Source organism: Rasamsonia byssochlamydoides, assembly GCF_041956645.1.
Source record: "Rasamsonia byssochlamydoides strain NRRL 3658 unplaced genomic scaffold VTN77scaffold_15, whole genome shotgun sequence".
NCBI classification, from domain to species: Eukaryota; Fungi; Ascomycota; class Eurotiomycetes; order Eurotiales; family Trichocomaceae; genus Rasamsonia; species Rasamsonia byssochlamydoides.
The window spans coordinates 197,024-214,775 of record NW_027192398.1 but is presented as its reverse complement, the minus strand read 5'-3'; the positions used below and the strand labels follow the sequence as shown (position 1 = coordinate 214,775).

General features: G+C 50.7%; 6 protein-coding genes across 6 annotated transcripts; 2 read left to right on the top strand and 4 right to left on the bottom strand.

Moving 5' to 3' along the window:
• Positions 1–333: 333 nt before the first annotated feature.
• Positions 334–609, bottom strand: VTN77DRAFT_1918 (uncharacterized protein; the record flags this gene model as incomplete). The annotated part of the gene is made up of 2 exons (XM_069417702.1): positions 334–515; positions 579–609. The coding sequence occupies 2 exons, from the start codon at positions 607–609 to the stop codon at positions 334–336; spliced, it is 213 nt and encodes a 70-aa protein (XP_069279704.1).
• A 3,515-nt stretch (positions 610–4,124) lies between these two features.
• On the top strand, positions 4,125–5,854 carry VTN77DRAFT_1917 (uncharacterized protein; the record flags this gene model as incomplete). Its single annotated transcript, XM_069417701.1, has 3 exons — positions 4,125–4,828; positions 4,889–5,651; positions 5,720–5,854. 3 exons carry the CDS (start codon positions 4,125–4,127, stop codon positions 5,852–5,854), a joined length of 1,602 nt encoding a protein of 533 aa, XP_069279703.1.
• A 1,264-nt stretch (positions 5,855–7,118) lies between these two features.
• VTN77DRAFT_1916 (uncharacterized protein) lies at positions 7,119–8,583 on the bottom strand (the record flags this gene model as incomplete). Its single annotated transcript, XM_069417700.1, has 6 exons — positions 7,119–7,336; positions 7,399–8,036; positions 8,093–8,228; positions 8,293–8,407; positions 8,491–8,505; positions 8,563–8,583. 6 exons carry the CDS (start codon positions 8,581–8,583, stop codon positions 7,119–7,121), a joined length of 1,143 nt encoding a protein of 380 aa, XP_069279702.1.
• A 1,657-nt stretch (positions 8,584–10,240) lies between these two features.
• VTN77DRAFT_1915 (uncharacterized protein) lies at positions 10,241–10,733 on the bottom strand (the record flags this gene model as incomplete). Its single annotated transcript, XM_069417699.1, has 3 exons — positions 10,241–10,435; positions 10,589–10,658; positions 10,726–10,733. The coding sequence occupies 3 exons, from the start codon at positions 10,731–10,733 to the stop codon at positions 10,241–10,243; spliced, it is 273 nt and encodes a 90-aa protein (XP_069279701.1).
• A 1,566-nt stretch (positions 10,734–12,299) lies between these two features.
• On the top strand, positions 12,300–15,065 carry VTN77DRAFT_1914 (uncharacterized protein; the record flags this gene model as incomplete). The annotated part of the gene is made up of 3 exons (XM_069417698.1): positions 12,300–12,480; positions 12,739–12,894; positions 12,967–15,065. The coding sequence occupies 3 exons, from the start codon at positions 12,300–12,302 to the stop codon at positions 15,063–15,065; spliced, it is 2,436 nt and encodes an 811-aa protein (XP_069279700.1).
• A 1,362-nt stretch (positions 15,066–16,427) lies between these two features.
• Positions 16,428–17,568, bottom strand: VTN77DRAFT_1913 (uncharacterized protein; the record flags this gene model as incomplete). Its single annotated transcript, XM_069417697.1, has 3 exons — positions 16,428–16,608; positions 16,682–16,968; positions 17,086–17,568. 3 exons carry the CDS (start codon positions 17,566–17,568, stop codon positions 16,428–16,430), a joined length of 951 nt encoding a protein of 316 aa, XP_069279699.1.
• Positions 17,569–17,752: the final 184 nt, after the last annotated feature.

Below are 17,752 nucleotides of genomic sequence, written 5' to 3'. Positions count from 1 at the left end.
AGGCTGGTGCCACGGGCAGTCACCAGGCTGACACAGGTAAAGACTCACGATCGTTTTTTCTCACTGTGCTTCTACCCCTGCTGCAAGTGTTATTTAGTGCTACAACCTGGAGCAGTCGGGGCCATGACCCCTGTCCGTGAGCAACATCGCCATCGCAACCCCTGAGACGGCGCGACCTCGAAAGGGCGTTGTAGCCAACGAGATGTCGCGCATGGAGGGGACTGGGCCGTGTGGCGGACAGCGCACGCCCGCACAGGCTGCGCGAGCTCTGAGGGGCCACACCGGCGCCAGCAACTAGCCCGGATTAGTTCGACTGGCTTAACTCTTTGTCAATTAATTGTCACTCGTCTGCTGCGTGTCGTGGCCGCTCTTCGCGTCGCTGTTCGTGGCTGCGACGGTGGTCTCGGACTCTCCGGAACGGCACAACTGCATGCCGAGATGATATGGACGGTCATGGCACTGAGGGGAAGGAGAATTTGAATTCTCTTCAGTCTCTGCCAGACCTCTGTCAGCACCTGAATAATCTGATAACGACCCGCACGATATCGATGATCCTTCTTGCTGGAGATGATACTAACCGCAGGCATTTGAAATTGTCACGAGACTCATGGCGATGTGGCATGAGAACAACGGGTTTCAATCGATTGCACTGTGGCAGGGAGGCGGGGGTTTTATTATTATTATTATTGCAATTTGTTGTACGTTCATCCGGACGTCCCGAAACGAGAATGGCGACAGGATCTGATTCTGCTTTCCCAAGGTCAGTGCTCTCGTTTGATCTGCAACAGCGTAGGCAAGAGCAATGACGGATCACCACACCAAAGAACCCAATCGGGCTTTTGGCCCTGCGCCCCCACCGGTCGAATACCGTTTGGGTAAAAGATTGCCTACTAAAGCACGCTCTATATCGTCCACTACTTTTACACTTGCAGCACCACTTACTGACACGCAATGCTAGGCGGAATACCCGGGCGACCTGAGAACGGGAAGTTCGATGGATCTTCCCGAGTCCGTGAGGAGACCCCGGAAGAAGAGACGCAGGCAACAACCTGACATGCTTGTCCCCCATTCGCAGCAGAACGATGACATGGGAAAGATATTGCTCTTGTGCCAGCCTGAGGAACTGTGCGTTTCGAGCTCTCGCATCTGTCTCAGGTTTACGGGAGTATAGATTGTCATTTCAAATGATTGTCGTTCAAACGGGACATCACGGCATCACTTCGATTACCATCATGCACAAGTATATACTGAACAATTGCCTGAACAATTGTGGTGTGCCGTTCCCAGCATGTTGTGATGGCTATTGCTGAAGCATGCCGGATAGTGCTTCTTAATTTCATTATTCCCAATGCTGAAAACAATAAGAAGCAAGAGGATTGGCTGTTTGGATCTATATTTTTCTTTTCGGTTTAGACTGCTGACTAGGGTCGTCTTGCCTAGTGTCAACATCCGAAGAGGCTCATCTTGGCAGACTAACGACCTAGCTAACGAGAAGAATACGAGAGAAGGGAGAAGAAAAGAAATATAGACTTTCAGAAGTCAAAATATCCCAATATTCGGTGGCTTTCCATCACCTTCATCGTCCCGGATATTTGCCGGCTTCACAGACAGAGCGCAAACTCGCTGAACACCCACACTGAATACCCACTGTATACTAAACTAACTTACTACCTATTTTGGTATCTTGATGGGGGGCTAAATGCAAGCAATTTTTTGGAGGACAGAAGCACTCCATTACCTCCGCACCTGCTTTTGCCAACAACATCTTCCTATCCGGACTTGAGAGACATTGCATGAAAAGCAGTGTTTGATAAGAGAAAAAAAAAAGCAAACGTTACTGTAACACCGAGCTGTAGCCTCAGAGTAATCATTCTATCAGCACTGGGTATCTGTCTGTTGGAGAGCCTCGATATATTCCAAGAACGGGATAACAGTTTATGGCGTGCAGACTAAGGAAAGAGGTCGAGTGGGTGGATACTTTCTTCAATGCAAGCGGTCCACCTGCTCCTTCTCCTCTACCTGTGGCAATGTCGATCCAGTACGCGCAATCATACTGAAGAGGCCTCCGCCGTAGTCACGCCATACCGATCTCGGAATACCGAGGTAGGAAGCTGTATAGAGGAAAGTGGCTATCCTATAGGCTGATCGTCGACGTCCATGCAGCAGCTCAGGGAGGAGGAGAAGTAGTGAAATTAAACCCACCCATTGAGTGGATTAGAGCGAAGCCACTGCTTGTTAACCTAAATAGGTAATTAATTATTATCATCAATTTCCCTTTGCCCGTATCCACTACACCTTCTTGTCGTATTCCTGTTCTCACCGGTTTTTCGAACGGCCTTCTGTCGCATTGCAACCACCTTGTATTTCATTGCTGTAGATTGCATGACAGGGCCATCTTTTTGCGCTGCTGGTGATGAGACCAAGCCTGGACGGGGTTTGGGGATGCTTCGATTGCCACAAATGTCTTATCTACATGCGCGTCTCCCCGGTATGGCTTCCGAGGTTAACTCGAAATTTGATTCGTTGGGCCGGCTGTAGGTGGCACCGGCGCGGCTGCACGAAATTTCGCGTTTCATAAATTAGTCTCCATCCAGAAGTCAATTCAAACGTCTGCAGATAATGAACGAACTATACAGGGTCTGCTCCATCCATCCACACTCCGTGGCGACGAGCGAGTCAGGTAAGAGAATCAAGGATGAAGAGGTCGGCCCACTCGGGAGGCCAGGGGCTGTGTTGCATGAGAGTGCTACCGGCTGCGAAGGTTCTCCCTCATTCTTCTCGCTGGCGTGATTGCGGTGAGGCTACCAGGGTCTCCAAGCCCCTCAATTGCCCTCCCGTCCTTGGTTCCGAATGTAGAAGTTAGGACGTCATTCTTCGTGGAAGGTGCTAGAACGGGAGGACGACAAGGAAGTTACTCGGAAGAGATATCGGAAAGCAGGCTCACGTGCTGCTGAGACACGGGAAGAAGGCAATTTCTCCAAACCAATGCCATCTTGTCGACTTCTTGCCAGGCCCTGTTGCCACAACCACGACAGGCACTGAACCAACAACAAACATTGCCAAAAGATGCACTCCAAAAGGCGGCATATCGATAGCAGAGCAGGTTCGCAGGGACCAGATCGAGTGGCACGACGTCAGCGCTGCGGTTGGACATTTGCTGATATGGGTCTTGGCCCCTGCGCGCGGACGATCGCGCCGAGTCAGAGGGATTCGACGTCTGACGGGGCTTAGTGAGGGGCAAGCGATGACTTCAGCTCGCGCTGGTTGGCGGCTGCAGTCGACAAGCGCCGTGGGTCCATCAAGCTTGACGCTAAAGCCAGGCCAAGGCCGACTTCGCGGCGCACACCACCCTCATTTGGTATCCCAGCTCGTCAGGCTAGATAGAAAGCGACAGAATGACCCAGAAAAAGGGGACTAGATGCGCTGCTAAGCGAGGATTATCGCCCATGACAGGCGCTACGCTCCTTCCAGGTGCTCCACTCCACACCGGGGAGCGGAGAAAGATGCGGGTTAACAACGGAAGAAAGCGGAAGAATCCAGTAGTACCATCGTAGTGAGCCGATAAACACATCATCCAGAGGACCTTGTAGACCTTGTATGCAGTCTCGCTCAAGCATAAAAGGGCCCTTCTGTCCGCTGTTCAGCGCTCTTTCACTTTCTCTTTCACCAGACCACAGTTCTTCACCGACTTGGTTCCCTGAAGCTTACAGCCCACCCTCCATCAGACCAGATCGATCGCTCTTCCGGGAGTGATCACCAACACCGTCACCATTTTCTCCAATCACTTGAACTCGTAAGTCCATGTGCTTGCTGTCGCTGTAATGCAAGGCACACATCTGTCACTCTCTCCCTTTGTTTCCCTGAACCGCCCTTTGATTCACTGGCCGTTCCCGTCGTCCATTTTCCATTCATTCACTCACTGACTTTCCCTTCACAGTCGCCACCACCCGTTCAACGGCCGACGCTCAGCCGCTCGCGGAGGGGCATCGGATTCATTACTGTTCTCTAAGTAACGCACTCGCATTGCTGCATCGCTCCATCCTCAACTCTCAGTCTCTCTGCAACTGCCAAACACCTCGCAGCTTGTCGTCGTGACCCTGCTGTTTTAAGCTCTATCAGAAACAATGGCTCCTCACGCGACCGAGACTGTTGGCATCGCCGGCTCTGCGAACGGGGGGTCGGCCAATGGAAATGCTCCCTTGTTCACTGTTGACTCTCCCAACGTCGTCTACACCGACGACGCGATCAAGACCCAGTACGTGTACCACACTACTGAGGTCACTCGCGCCGCCGACGGCAAGTATGTGGCCCGGCCCAAGGCCGAGACCTACCACTTCAAGGTCGACCGCAAGGTTGGCAAGGTTGGTGTGATGCTTGTCGGCTGGGGTGGAAACAACGGGTCCACGGTGACGGCCGGTATCATTGCCAACCGCCGTGGCCTGACCTGGGACACCCGCGAGGGCAAGAAATCCGCCAACTACTATGGCTCTGTGATCATGGGCTCGACCATCAAGCTGGGCACCGACAAGAACGGCAAGGAGATCAACATTCCGTTCCATGACATGCTCCCGATGGTGCACCCCAATGACCTGGTCATTGGTGGTTGGGATATCAGCAGCATGGGCCTGGCGGACGCCATGGACCGTGCCTGTGTCCTGGAGCCGTCCCTGAAGGAACAGGTCCGCAAGGAGATGGCCGAGCTGAAGCCGCTCCCGAGTATTTACTACCCCGACTTCATCGCCGCCAACCAGGAAGACCGTGCGGACAATGTGATTCCAGGGAACAAGGCTTGCTGGGAACATGTGGAGCACCTGCGGAACGACATTCGGTAAGTTGATCCCTTTTTCTGCGTCTTTCTCAACGCAAAACTAACTCTCGATGATTATAGTGAGTTCAAGGCCAAGAACGGACTGGACAAGGTCATCGTTCTGTGGACTGCCAACACCGAGCGTTACGCTGAGATCATCCCCGGCGTGAACGACACGGCTGACAACCTGATCAACGCGATCAAGTCCGGCCACCCTGAGGTGTCTCCTTCCACGGTCTTTGCCGTGGCCTCGATCCTGGAGAACGCCCCGTTCATCAACGGCTCTCCTCAGAACACCTTCGTCCCCGGTGCGGTCGAGCTGGCTGAGAAGCACAACGCCTTCATTGGCGGTGATGACTTCAAGTCCGGCCAGACCAAGATGAAGTCTGCCCTGGTGGACTTCCTGATCAACGCCGGTATCAAGCTGACCTCGATTGCCAGCTACAACCACCTGGGCAACAACGACGGCAAGAACCTGAGCTCCCAGAAGCAGTTCCGCTCGAAGGAGATTTCCAAGTCGAACGTGGTGGACGACATGGTGGCGGCCAACACGGTCCTGTACAAGGAGGGCGAGCATCCCGACCACACCGTCGTGATCAAGTACATGCCGGCTGTGGGCGACAGCAAGCGTGCTCTGGACGAGTACTACGCGGAGATCTTCCTGGGTGGCCACCAGACCATCTCCCTGTTCAACGTCTGCGAGGACTCTCTGCTTGCTTCGCCCTTGATCATTGACCTGGTGATTGTGGCCGAGATGATGACTCGTATCAGCTGGAAGAAGGCTGAGTCCGAGAACTACAAGGGCTTCCACAGCGTGCTGAGCATTCTCAGCTACATGCTCAAGGTATGTTCCTTTTTTTTTTTCCTTTAGTCACCACACACACATCGACAGATATACTAATTCTGGTTTAGGCCCCGATGACCCCGCCGGGAACTCCTGTGGTCAACGCCCTCGCCAAGCAGCGTGCTGCGCTGACCAACATCTTCCGTGCCTGCGTCGGTCTGCAGCCGGAATCCGACATGACTCTGGAGCACAAGCTGTTCTAGTCGAACCATCTTTTCTCGTTCATTGAGAATGTCCTTTTTTTGACGATGTTTCTTTTCTTCTGTACTATTTTTTCAGTAGGACGGAAATAAGGAATTAGGGATGTTCACATTGAATTGAAATTGCTCTGGTTTGACGAGAACTTGTGTTTTGTGCCTAAGTGTTGTTTTGTATCTTTTTTTCTTCTTTTTTCCATCAGGCACCATGGACCAACATGCATGCTTGAGCTTCAGCTTTGAAAATTGTTTGCAAAAATAACCTCACCCAAGCCAATCATTTCACATCCATCTATCGTGACAGATAGGTAGATAGCATTGAAGAAATGAGATTTGAATTCAAGTCTCACACTTGTTTCCTTTTCTCGTAAATGATAATAATAATTGGAAAAAAGAGAGAGAGAGAGAGGGTATGCCAAACAAAAGGGCTGAGAAGATGGGGGCAGGGGAGTTTTGAATTATATAAATTAGACCGAACGGAACTACCGAAGCACCCGACCTCGTAAATAAAAAGTCTCCTAGATTACTCCGTACACCCAACAGGAAGAGTGAAAGGCGTCCAAAAAAAATGGAGAAAGAAAAAGAAACAAAAGGCAAAAATAGAACCAGATGAGGTAGGTGAGGGGAACTATTTACGAATTCAAGATCTACAGTATACAGTACCTTGAGGTGAGGACCCTGGGAGAGAGCGCTGATGGTAACCCACCAAAATATATAAACGAGAGGAGTGGAAGGGATCTTGATCTTGAAGAGCTACCTACCTACCTACCTAACCCCTCACCCTGGTGACCTGCATGAATTGTTAGTTAAGCAGGAGGAGGTTTCTCCCCCCTCTCCCAAGGATTACGCACATGTATATCTCTATATCTAATCTATAGATTGATATCCATGACCTGCTCAATTCATTCATTTAGTCGTTCGTTCGTTCTTTCTTTTAATAAAATGTGCTGCGAGTTCATCGTCCGCTCGTTTTCTTCGACTTCGTCATCGAATAATTTCATTTGATTTGTTTTCGTTTCTACCTCCGACAGTCCTTGACTCAGATATATACAACATAGACAGACATACATGCATGGACTATCGTTCCATATCCATATCCATATTAATATCTCCCGCTGTCATGATCGGTCAATTTGATTCAACTCCCGAGAGTATGCAGGAAATAAAAGAAACCCCGATTTTACACCATGATGAATTTTGGTCGTGGAATTGGTACTGTACTCTTCTAAAATTTGTGATGAAAACTACAATGAAGCGTTGCGTTGCAAGTTTACTGCCTCGTGTCGACCACGCAGCGGATGCAGTCACCCTGCTTCATCAGCTCAAAGGCCGTGTTGATGTTGGCCAGAGTCTCCCGGTGCGTGATGAACTCGTCCACCTTGAGCTCGCCGTTCAGGTAATCTTCAACGAGGCCGGGGAGCTGCGAACGGCCCTTGATACCACCGAAGGCACAGCCCTTCCACACACGACCGGTAACGAGTTGGAATGCTATTCCTTTGTCAGTACTCATTTTTCTGCTTTATGAAATGAATCATTGAGGAGGAGCTTACGTCTTGTAGCAATCTCCTGACCGGCAGCAGCGACACCAATGATGATACTCTGACCCCAACCCTTGTGGCAGGCCTCGAGAGCGGCACGCATGACTCCGACGTTACCCGTGCAGTCGAAGGTGTAGTCACATCCACCGTCCGTCATCTCGATGAGCTGCTCCTGCACACTCTTGCCGTTGAGCTTGGTCGGGTTGACAAAGTCCGTCGCGCCGAACTTGCGAGCCCATTCCTCCTTCTTGTCGTTGACGTCGACCGCGATGATCTTGCCCGCCTTGTTCTTCACTGCACCCTGAATGACGGACAGACCGACACAGCCGGCACCGAACACGGCCACGTTGGAGCCCTCCTCGACCTTGGCGGTAACGACAGCCGCGCCATATCCGGTCGTGATACCACAGCCCAGCAAGCAAGTGCGGTCGGTGGGGGCCTTGGGGGTCACCGCTACCACGGAGATGTCTGCAACGACGGTGTACTGGGAGAAGGTCGAGGTACCCATGAAGTGCAGGATGTCTTGGCCGCGGGCCCTGAAGCGGGTGGTGCCATCGGGCATGAGACCCTTTCCTTGCGTGGCCCGGATCTTGCCGCAGAGGTTGGTCTTGCCGGACTTGCAGAACTTGCACTCACGGCACTCGGGGGTGCTGTCATACAGTTAGTCCGTTGAAACAATGTGAGAACCCAAGAAAGGCCTCCATACTAAAGCGCAATGACGTGGTCGCCAGGCTTGACGTTGGTCACACCCTCTCCAACTGACTCGACGATACCGGCACCCTCGTGGCCGAGGATGACAGGGAAGGCTCCCTCCGGGTCCTTGCCGGAGAGCGTGTACGCATCTGAAGAGACATTGGCGTTCAGCAGAGTCGCAAGGGAAGAACAATGATGACAAGGAATACTCACCCGTGTGGCAGACACCAGTGTGGTAGATCTGGATGCGCACTTCGTGGGCTTTGGGAGGAGCAACCTCGACATCCTCGACAGACAGGGGTTCGCCAGCGGCCCAAGCGATGGCAGCCTGCTACTGCTCAGTCCTTCTGCCTCTCTTGCTACAAAGGCTTCTCCTCCGGTTATGGCCTATGTGGGGATCACTATGCTTACTTTGCAGGTAATGGTCTGTTATGGTCAGCGGCTGCAAGACAAGCGGAGTAATGACGACGCGAGAAACCTCACCTTTCCAACTGTGCTTGCCATGGTGACTAACTACTCAACGTTGTGTTCAGGAAACAGTGGGTGGATTCGCTCAAACGTGAGCAGGAAGAAGGGGGGAAGGAAGTGGACGGATACGGAGGGTGGGGTGGAAGAAAAACGGTTACGAGATGGATAGATATACGAGTAATTTATATAGATGCTTACACTCGGAAAAAATGGGACTCTGTGTGGGGAAAGGGGAATCGGATGAGGAGAGAGCAGCGACGGCAAGCGCCTGAGAAGTCACAAGTGAGGGGAAGGGAAAACCAGCAAAGAAAGAAGTTCTGCTGGCGATGAAGATTGAATAGCGGGGTAAAATTCAACTGGCAGATGGACGCGATGAGGGGCAAACAACAACAATTCGAGCTGCAAGCAGGTATTCCCGATGCCTACGCAAAATAGAACTCTGTTCCCCCTCACAAGGAAGCTTCAATCCCAACCCACTCCCGACAGATGAGATGATCGACCAGTAAGTTACGTCCAATACGTCCCTAGCAAATGATAAAATACTGCTGCTGCTGTCCCAGTCCCGAAGCACCCACAGCCACCTTTCCTTTTTCAGATGAATGACGCAGCAGCATCGTCACGATTATTAGTAATATCCTCGACCTACATCACCCACAGCAGGGATTCATACATCGCCCACTATGTTGATTTTTGCAATTAGAGAATCAAAAAATTCGCACAAGAAATCTACTCTGAATCAATAATGCAGCAGATCATACCGTTCCAGGGTTGTATAGGATCATCCTGTACAGCAAGATAAAAGTCTCCGAGAAAGATACTCCGTCTTCTCCACTTTTTGCACTGCTGGTACCCATGCACCGATTAGGCAATTCTTTCCGCCCAGACCTGATCCATCGTCGTTATCTACCTAGGTAGACAGATATTGTTGTACAGCTATTACCACTGTACCTAGATATCTATGTTTGATGAATTTCCCTGTTTTCACTATCAACTTATCCCATTTGTAACCGGCGGATCTGATAAGATGATTACTAGACTTGGATGTAGACTGGGGTAGACACTAGCTCTTAGTTTAGTTCAGTTATAATAGAAACAAATACCTCGTGATGTGGTGACAGTGTGCTCTTTTCAATTTAAATTGTAGATGTAGCCTGTGTAGTAAGTGGCCAAAAAAAAAAGAGAGATGCTGGTGCTGGCGAGAAGACTATGTCATCAGTCATCCATTGCAGATATATATATTTACTAGCAGGGGTTATCAGGAATCTAATAGGGATACCATGACCGTCGAGAGAGAACATTATCTAGGAACAGCCATGTCCTATAAAATCATTTGCGCTGAATTCGTGAACGTGATCGGCATGACGATTGCCATTTTCTTTATTATTGTCTGCTATCATACTTTGAACCGGAAGACCAACCATCGCCTGGTAGCTGCCAGACCTGCTTTATGCATGCAGGTAACTTGTAAGGACCTATTATACAGAGAACATGAAGAGGAGAGAAAACATGTCAAGTGGGCCCCATGAGCTTTGCCCATGCTGAACCCTTTACACACTCATCAGGACTTGAATCCTGACAACTCAAGAACAAGACTCCATATGACAACCCGTGATATCCAGGAGTGAGTCCACTACACTCAGACCAGAGAGACCTCGACCCATGTGAAACCTTTCGTGACCAACAACGGCCGAATTTACCGACCAGGAAGCTGACCACTCTGCATCATGGCGGCGTTCTGCTCCTGGAAGCGCTCCCCGAGGCGCGCAGAGCTCTTGAGATGCTTGTCGACGCAGCGAAGGACACAGCCTTCTTCCCGGGAGACGAGGGACTTGGTAGTGAAGTCATTGACACAGTCGTCAAAGCATCGCTGCACGAGACGAGAGTACATCTGGAGCACAAGAACCCGGTCAGTTCAGTGCTTGTCGTTTGAAAAGTAGGGACCTGCCAGAAGTATCGCCGAAGCCACAAATGTCTTGGAAGATTGGAATGGACAGACACCTTTTTTTTTCTTGGGCCGGAATTTGGAGCAAGGAAGTCATACCGTCATAAACTCCTTCATCTGCTTTTTCTCCATGCGAGCGGCCAGCTCGCGCTGCTCGGAAGCATTCAGTCTAGCCGCAAATCAGCACATGGCCCTGCCTGGGTTCCTGATGAGACTTTTTTTTTTCAATTACTTACCCATCCATTGTGATTTAATAAGCAAAAAAAGAAACAATTGCGACAAGAAGAAGATATGAGGATGGACCAGTCCGTCGATCTGTTGCTCGCTGGTTGAATTTCCTCCAGAGCTCTGGTGGACCACAAGCTCTGCACTGCACCGCGATTCGGAACAACTTGAATCTCCGGAGTCACATGACTTTTATTTAAATTGGGAAATACCATATAGTCACATGACTCACATGACCAACACGTGACTTTCGCAAACAGCGACAAAGGGCGCTGCTCTCGTCATCGGCTGCATTCTCGACGCCCAAAACGGTAGCAGGGCTTCAATTCGAAGCCTAACGATCTAAATCCGAGCAGGACCGGATGCAATTATCCGAAAAGAGGGGTCCAGGGGCACAATTGATTATTAGTGGACGGGAGACTGCGCATCTGTACGATGATATCGCTAGATTCAAATAGCTCTTGTTCAGCCGTACTGTACTCCGTACGTAGCCCGGCTTCAGGACTCCAAAATGGGTGCGTACCATTGTCCCGAGGATACCGAGGAGTCTCAGGCACGCGGATTTGGGTTTCTTCCTTCTAGTGGCAGTCTGGAGACGGTCTAGAAGCGTGTTGTATCGGACATAGTTCTGTCGTAGCTGGAACCGTTCCACTAACTAGCGGAGCGGGCTTCTCTTCCTTCTGGGGTTCCAGGGAACCTCCAAGGTTCTAAACCCATTCCAGGGTCTCGCTGACGGGCGGGAGTGGTTGGGCCGCTGGGGCTGTTCGGGCTGCTAATAATAATTGACCGGTAGTAAGAGCTTAGGTTAGCCATAGAGGGTCCAACGGGCTCTGGTGCCGCCCACAGCGAAGGATTCACCAGCCCCTAGGGAGTCTAGGCGGTCCCAAAGGCCCCGGAGTACCGCCCAAGCCCCAGCCCTGAGGGCCTGGCTGCCTTCTGGTGCCTGTGACTCTTTGCATCCCCGTGACCTGCTGTGCCATCCATCCATCCTGAAGATTCACCACTTTGAACCGGAGCCACTCTGCACTCTCTCCATCCCCTTCGGTCCATCTTAACCTGCCAAACTCCCTGCATCGTCAGAGCTGTCGAACGCTCCTTTCAACCTCACTGCCTGTCTCATCTGGAGACATCAGGCGACACCGTTCGCCGTCGTCTCTGTCCTCGACAATCAAGACTTGTGACCATCCACTTTGATCGCAGCCGCCTTTTCGTCTACTACTACGTTTTGTCTTCGGGCTCCGACATCCCTTTCCCTTGCCATAACAGTGTCCCTCGTCCGATGCCAACGCCTCTATCGTCCAACATCCACACCCATCCTTCATATCGAGTGTCTACAGCTCACTGCGACGATCCATCGCTGGGGTCGTCCCACTGTGTCCCATCTAGCTTAACGTGCTATTTTGGGATCGCGTCCAGCCAACTGCCCACGGTGTCTTCTCACGACCAGTCGGCCACCCACGAACAGTCCGGGCCATCACGGAGGCCAGAGGCCTGAATCACCGTCTCAGATAATCATTAATCGCTCTACCCTGCTCATCAGCCTGCCGGTCTACCGCATCTTTCTCTCGCTACCCTTTCGTTCATCATGGCAACCGGCAACTCACAACATCAGTCGACGAATTCAGCTCTGCAAAGTTTCTCATCAAGAAATGCTCAAACGTCGTCACAAACAGAACCTGCCCCTCCCACCCCTCCAACGAAACGAGATCTCGCATCTTGGTGGAAGCAGTTCAAGCGTAACACAAAGAAGGAGGAAGAGAATAAAGGTACGTTCTTTCCTGGTCACATCTCTACACAGGTCGCTGGTGGGACTGCACTTTCTTCCCGAGCATCAGCCACTTTAGTGTTGCATTCATGCATGTCGACCACCCAGCCAAAAGTGATGGCGCCAGTGTGAAGCCTTGCGACGCGCCAAACCTGACTGGGCCATCCCTCTTAATCACCCTGCTTCCTCCTTTCTCCTATGATCTGAAGTTCATTCTATTGGAGATCGTCTTTTTATCGCTTACTTACTAGTCCAATAGGCCAACAAAAAGGTGGGATCTTTGGTGTTCCACTCAATGTTAGCATCAAATATGCAAATGTTGCGATTTCCCTCACCAATGACAAGGGCGAGAGCTTTATTTATGGCTATGTGCCCATTGTTGTCGCCAAATGTGGTGTCTTCTTGAAGGAGCAAGGTAAGCTCACTGTGTTTTCTACACCCGTCTCCTCGTCAATGAAAAGAGTGGATGCTGATCAACGAATTGCAGCTACCGATATTGAAGGTATCTTTCGTCTCAGCGGTTCTGCACGCCGCATCAAGGAGCTTCAGGAGATCTTCGATTCCCCTGAGCGCTATGGCAAGGGCCTCGACTGGTCCGGATATACCGTACACGACGCGGCAAATATTCTGCGTCGCTATTTGAACCAATTACCAGAACCGATTGTGCCTCTCGAATTCTACGAGCGCTTCCGCGAGCCGTTAAGGAATCACCAGGCACAAGCGGTGGGTGATATGGAGGCGGCGCACAAAGATTCTGGCGATTTTGACTACGACAAAGCTGTGGCGACATATCAGCAGTTGATCCGGGAACTGCCTCCACTGAATAAGCAGCTGCTTCTCTACATTTTGGATCTACTGGCAGTATTCGCGTCCAAATCAGAGAAGAATCGCATGACATCCGCGAATCTGTCTGCAATCTTTCAACCGGGCTTGCTGTCCCATCCATCCCACGACATGGCGCCAGAAGAATACAAGCTCAGCCAGGATGTGCTTATTTTCCTGATTGAAAACCAAGATCATTTCTTGTTCGGCATGAATGGCACGGCGGCCGACCCGCAGACGGTCGAAGAGCTCCAAACGAATAATGTCCCGGAGACTCCGACACCTCGGCTTCGACGGTCTGCTTCCAACGCGAGTGCTGGTGCAGACAGCTTAAGGAAATACGAGATTCGAAGAAACGTATCGGTGTCTTCGAAGGGCTCGCGAAATTCAGGCAATGCGCAAAGCCCCGGTACACCGACTTCGATTACAGGCGTACATCGAAGCAACACGGTCCCCTCGAAGAAGTCGCCGGGACTCGCATCGTCCAGGTTAGGTCGAAGCGGTGAACCTGCCACTCCCACTCCAACATCCGCCAGCTTGGCTCCACCACCCCAAACGTATGGAAGGTCGAGATCCAGCAGTCGTGCCCCTTCAGCCCACGGCCCTCGTCTCCAAAATACATCAGAACCCTCCACCGCGGATCAAGTCCAGGGTCAAACCCCGGAGCAATCTAATCTACTTGGGCCACTTCCCACCGGCATATCCACGCCTCCGGCAATAACTCCGACCAGAGAACGCAAGCTGTCAAGCTTTTTCACCAAGTCACCGCCTACGGAACACAAGGAGGTGCGGCAACCCAACCGACTAAGGAAGAAACGGATTCCGGGGAGCTCCAACGAAAGCGCCCAGAGCTCCTCCCAGTCATTGAGTACGGCACCGGCTGATCCTCCAGCCGTTGCTGCGACGTCCCAAATGCCAGTTCCCACGCCAGTTTCCTCGAACGATAGTGCGTCGTCGTACCCCAACCGGGAGGGACATGTAGTTCCTCCCCCTGCCCCTGACGGTGGTGGTGGTCATCATCACCAGGCATCAGAAAGCACATTGAGGCCAAGTAGATCAAGAACTCCGTCGTTACACTCCCGATCCTCCTTTACAGACCACTCCGATCTTCAAGATGACCAAGTTGACGAGGCACCCAGGGTGGATAAGAAGGAAAACCGACGTAGCTGGCGGTTCTATACTGCGTCCACGCAGGACTCTGACCTTGCTAGATCCACGAGCAACCTGAAAGATTCATCACAGTCTTCGGAACCCGAAAAGCGTAGCCTGTTCGATAAGTTCAAATTCAAGGTTGCGCACATGAAAGAAGGTCCCAAGGATGAGAGAGAACGGGCCAAGAGTCCGCCGCAGTCGGATACGGAACTTTCGGTTACGTCGAGTCAGAACTTGTCACAGATCATCAGGGACAGCAAGAACGGGCAGCGTGGATCAACAGAACGGTCACGCGAAAGCCTTGATGCTCGTGAATCTTTGTCGCATCTGTCTGCGTCGTCTCCACCTGTGATTCTTGAAGAGTCACCACTGTTAGCCGCTGTGACGGCCGCTGCAGAGGGGACGACTGCTCCGGAACAGACGACCACGCCTGCACCGGAAAGCGAAGCTGAAGTGGTGACGCTCTCTTCTGAGACCAAAGTTGACGAAGCACATGCCCCTGTAGAAGACAAATCACAAGAGTTGCAAGGAGTCCCGAATAGTGGTGACCCAGCTGCAAGTACGGAACCAGAGCCCGTGAGTACGGAGCCGGAAGGCATCGAAAAGAACTAGTGTCTTTTTTAATCTGGGCGGATCCTCGTCGTATCAAACCTTTGTCCATGCAGATAAGACAATTCGGTGTTGTTTGTACTGTATACAGGTACTCTTGCTGGACTGGCTACTACATCTATCTCATCCTGTCTTTGTCTTCCTTTCGGGTGAAAAGAAAATAGCTTTGGGAACCAGGGACTGACTGACTGACTGACTGACTGACTTGACTATATTAATGACTGTTTCAATGATTGATTGATTGACTGATTGATTGATCGATTGGAGGGATAACAAACATAACGGCGGACGTAACTAACGACGGCTTTTTTCAATGAAATATCCTTTTTCTTTTCTGTTTTCTTTTTTTCCTTTCTTTTTTAAACTTTCTGGTTAATGCAATGCAATGCAATGCAGCAATGAAAGCGCCGTCAATCGAGAGAACGGTAGTTCCAACTCGTTGATTGAAATGAATTAATTATGGGGATCCTAACTAACTAACTAATATAGAAGAGAGAAGCATTCATTCAGCATTCATTCGATTCTCCCGTGCGCAAGTTTCTTCTTCATTGCTTCAATGTTTTGTTCTCCTTTCTTCCCTTCGTCGTCTTCTTCTTTTCCTTCTATTTTATTATATTCTTCCTTCCAATTTTGTGTTCTATGCACCTTTTTTTTTTCCCCTCTTTTTTTTTTTAAGAACACCCCCTTTCCCCATTTCTCCTTTTTTTTTTTCATTCTTATTTTTTTTAGCCTCTTATTTATCTCCCGCCCTAGATGATTTGACGTGATCTGACCTATGCATGTATGTAACGTATGGATTTATTTACGTTATGTGATGTTATTCCCCCTAACGCATGCCTGCTTGTGTCCTGTACGATCTATCTGCATCATTATTATTAGAGTATCATGCCATGTTTTTTTGTTTGTTTGTCTGTCTGTTTTTCTTTCTCCTAACGATAAAAAGAACTGATAGCAATGGATGGATCTCTCTCTCTCTTTTTTTCTCTCCCTTCTATTTAAATCGGGATTAATCTGATGTACGAATAATGTACTAATGTACCAATCTATGTACCACTTCCTGCTCCCTTCCCTTCCCGTCTGGAGACGCAGGAATGTCTAAAATAAACCAACATGGAGCGGTTGATTGGTATGGCCAATGTATTGGTTAATTAATTAGGTGTAGCTTGTAGACAAGACGGCTTAACTGTATTTGTATGTATTAATTACACTGATCGCTGGAATATAAGGTACCTAAGATACTTATCTATCTATTATACACTACACTATAGTATCAGATTGATAGATAGAAAGCAACCAGGGAGAGTGGAAGAAAAAAAAAAGAGATAAAGGGAATGGGTATTCCTCTTCCAAAATAGGCCCCCTTTATCATATTTTCTTCTCTTTGCTAGCTTCCTGATTATTACTACTGCTCTCCTGGTCCACTGGCGGTGTGAATTCGATCCTCTTGCCGTAGAGCAGAGGCGTCCTGGCAGTCAATGAGCCGACGGCATAGCCAAGATATGCCCCTGTCAGGATGGTAATCGGGTATGCCTGCCAGGGTCGGTCCCTGATCGTGTATTGATACAATCAGTAAAGATAATACACCAATAAGATTACTAAACAGGGCGAAAGGTTCGTACCAGTCCAATGGAATGGGAATTGCACCCAGCCATGCCCCCACGCCGGTGCCAACCGCACCTCCCCAGACAGCGTCAGCCGGCCGGGCAAGGGCCCAGACTTCCTTCCAGACCGCACCATCGACGCCGTGGACATAGACGAGCGTCGTCACGGAGAGCAGAGACATGTGCGCCGCGCAAAGGATCGTGTGGGGGATGTGTGTGGTGAACGGCGCGCCGAAGAGGACGAGCAGGATGGCAAGAACGGGCGTGCCGAGGAGGAAGGTCAGTGTCAATGAGAGGAATGCGGCCTGACAAGTCGAGTCAAGTCAGAAATGGAGTGAGGGAGCAGGTGTCAGCTGGCCGCAAGACCAGCAGCAGCATCAATAGCACACGGAGAGGGTGTGGAGGGGAGCAAAGAAATATACCGTCAATTTTCCAAAAATTCCATCCCCCTTTGAGCCATGACCATGATGCTTCTTCCGATATGGAGTCTTGCCTGCCTTCACGAGCGTACTGCTAGATCCTGGTGATACCGTCCTCTTTCCTCCTCCTGCAACATCCCCTCCCTCAACCCCCGCAACAGCTGCTCCGGAAGATTCTGCAGAAGCGGGATGATGATGGTGATGATGAGACGAGCCCGCCTGTGGCAGACACGTCACGACATATCCCACCTGCAGGGCCGCAAAGATCGGGAGATCGCTGAGCAAGGTAGACACCGGGTCTGCTACGAGGGCCGGAAACCGGAGCGCGTACACGGCCAGGAGCAGTGCCGGATGGACATGGGCGTACGTCCGCGCGGCCGGAGTAGGGAGGATGTCAACCGGAGGAGTAGCAGCGGACGGTTGTTGCTTCTGCGGAAGAGAGCTGGAGGGGGAGGAGACGGCGGAGGACACGGTTGAGGTAGTCATGGTCGTGGATCTCGGTCAGTTAAGGCATTGGACAGCAACAAGCTAAAGCGAGAGAAAAAGTAGGTCAATGAAAGGAAGGAAGAAAAGGAATATAGAATTGAAGTTGTTCAAGTCGGTGATCATCGCATTAATTGGATCAATCGATCGATCGATCAGTCGATAAATCAGCCTGGATGTTTTCCCG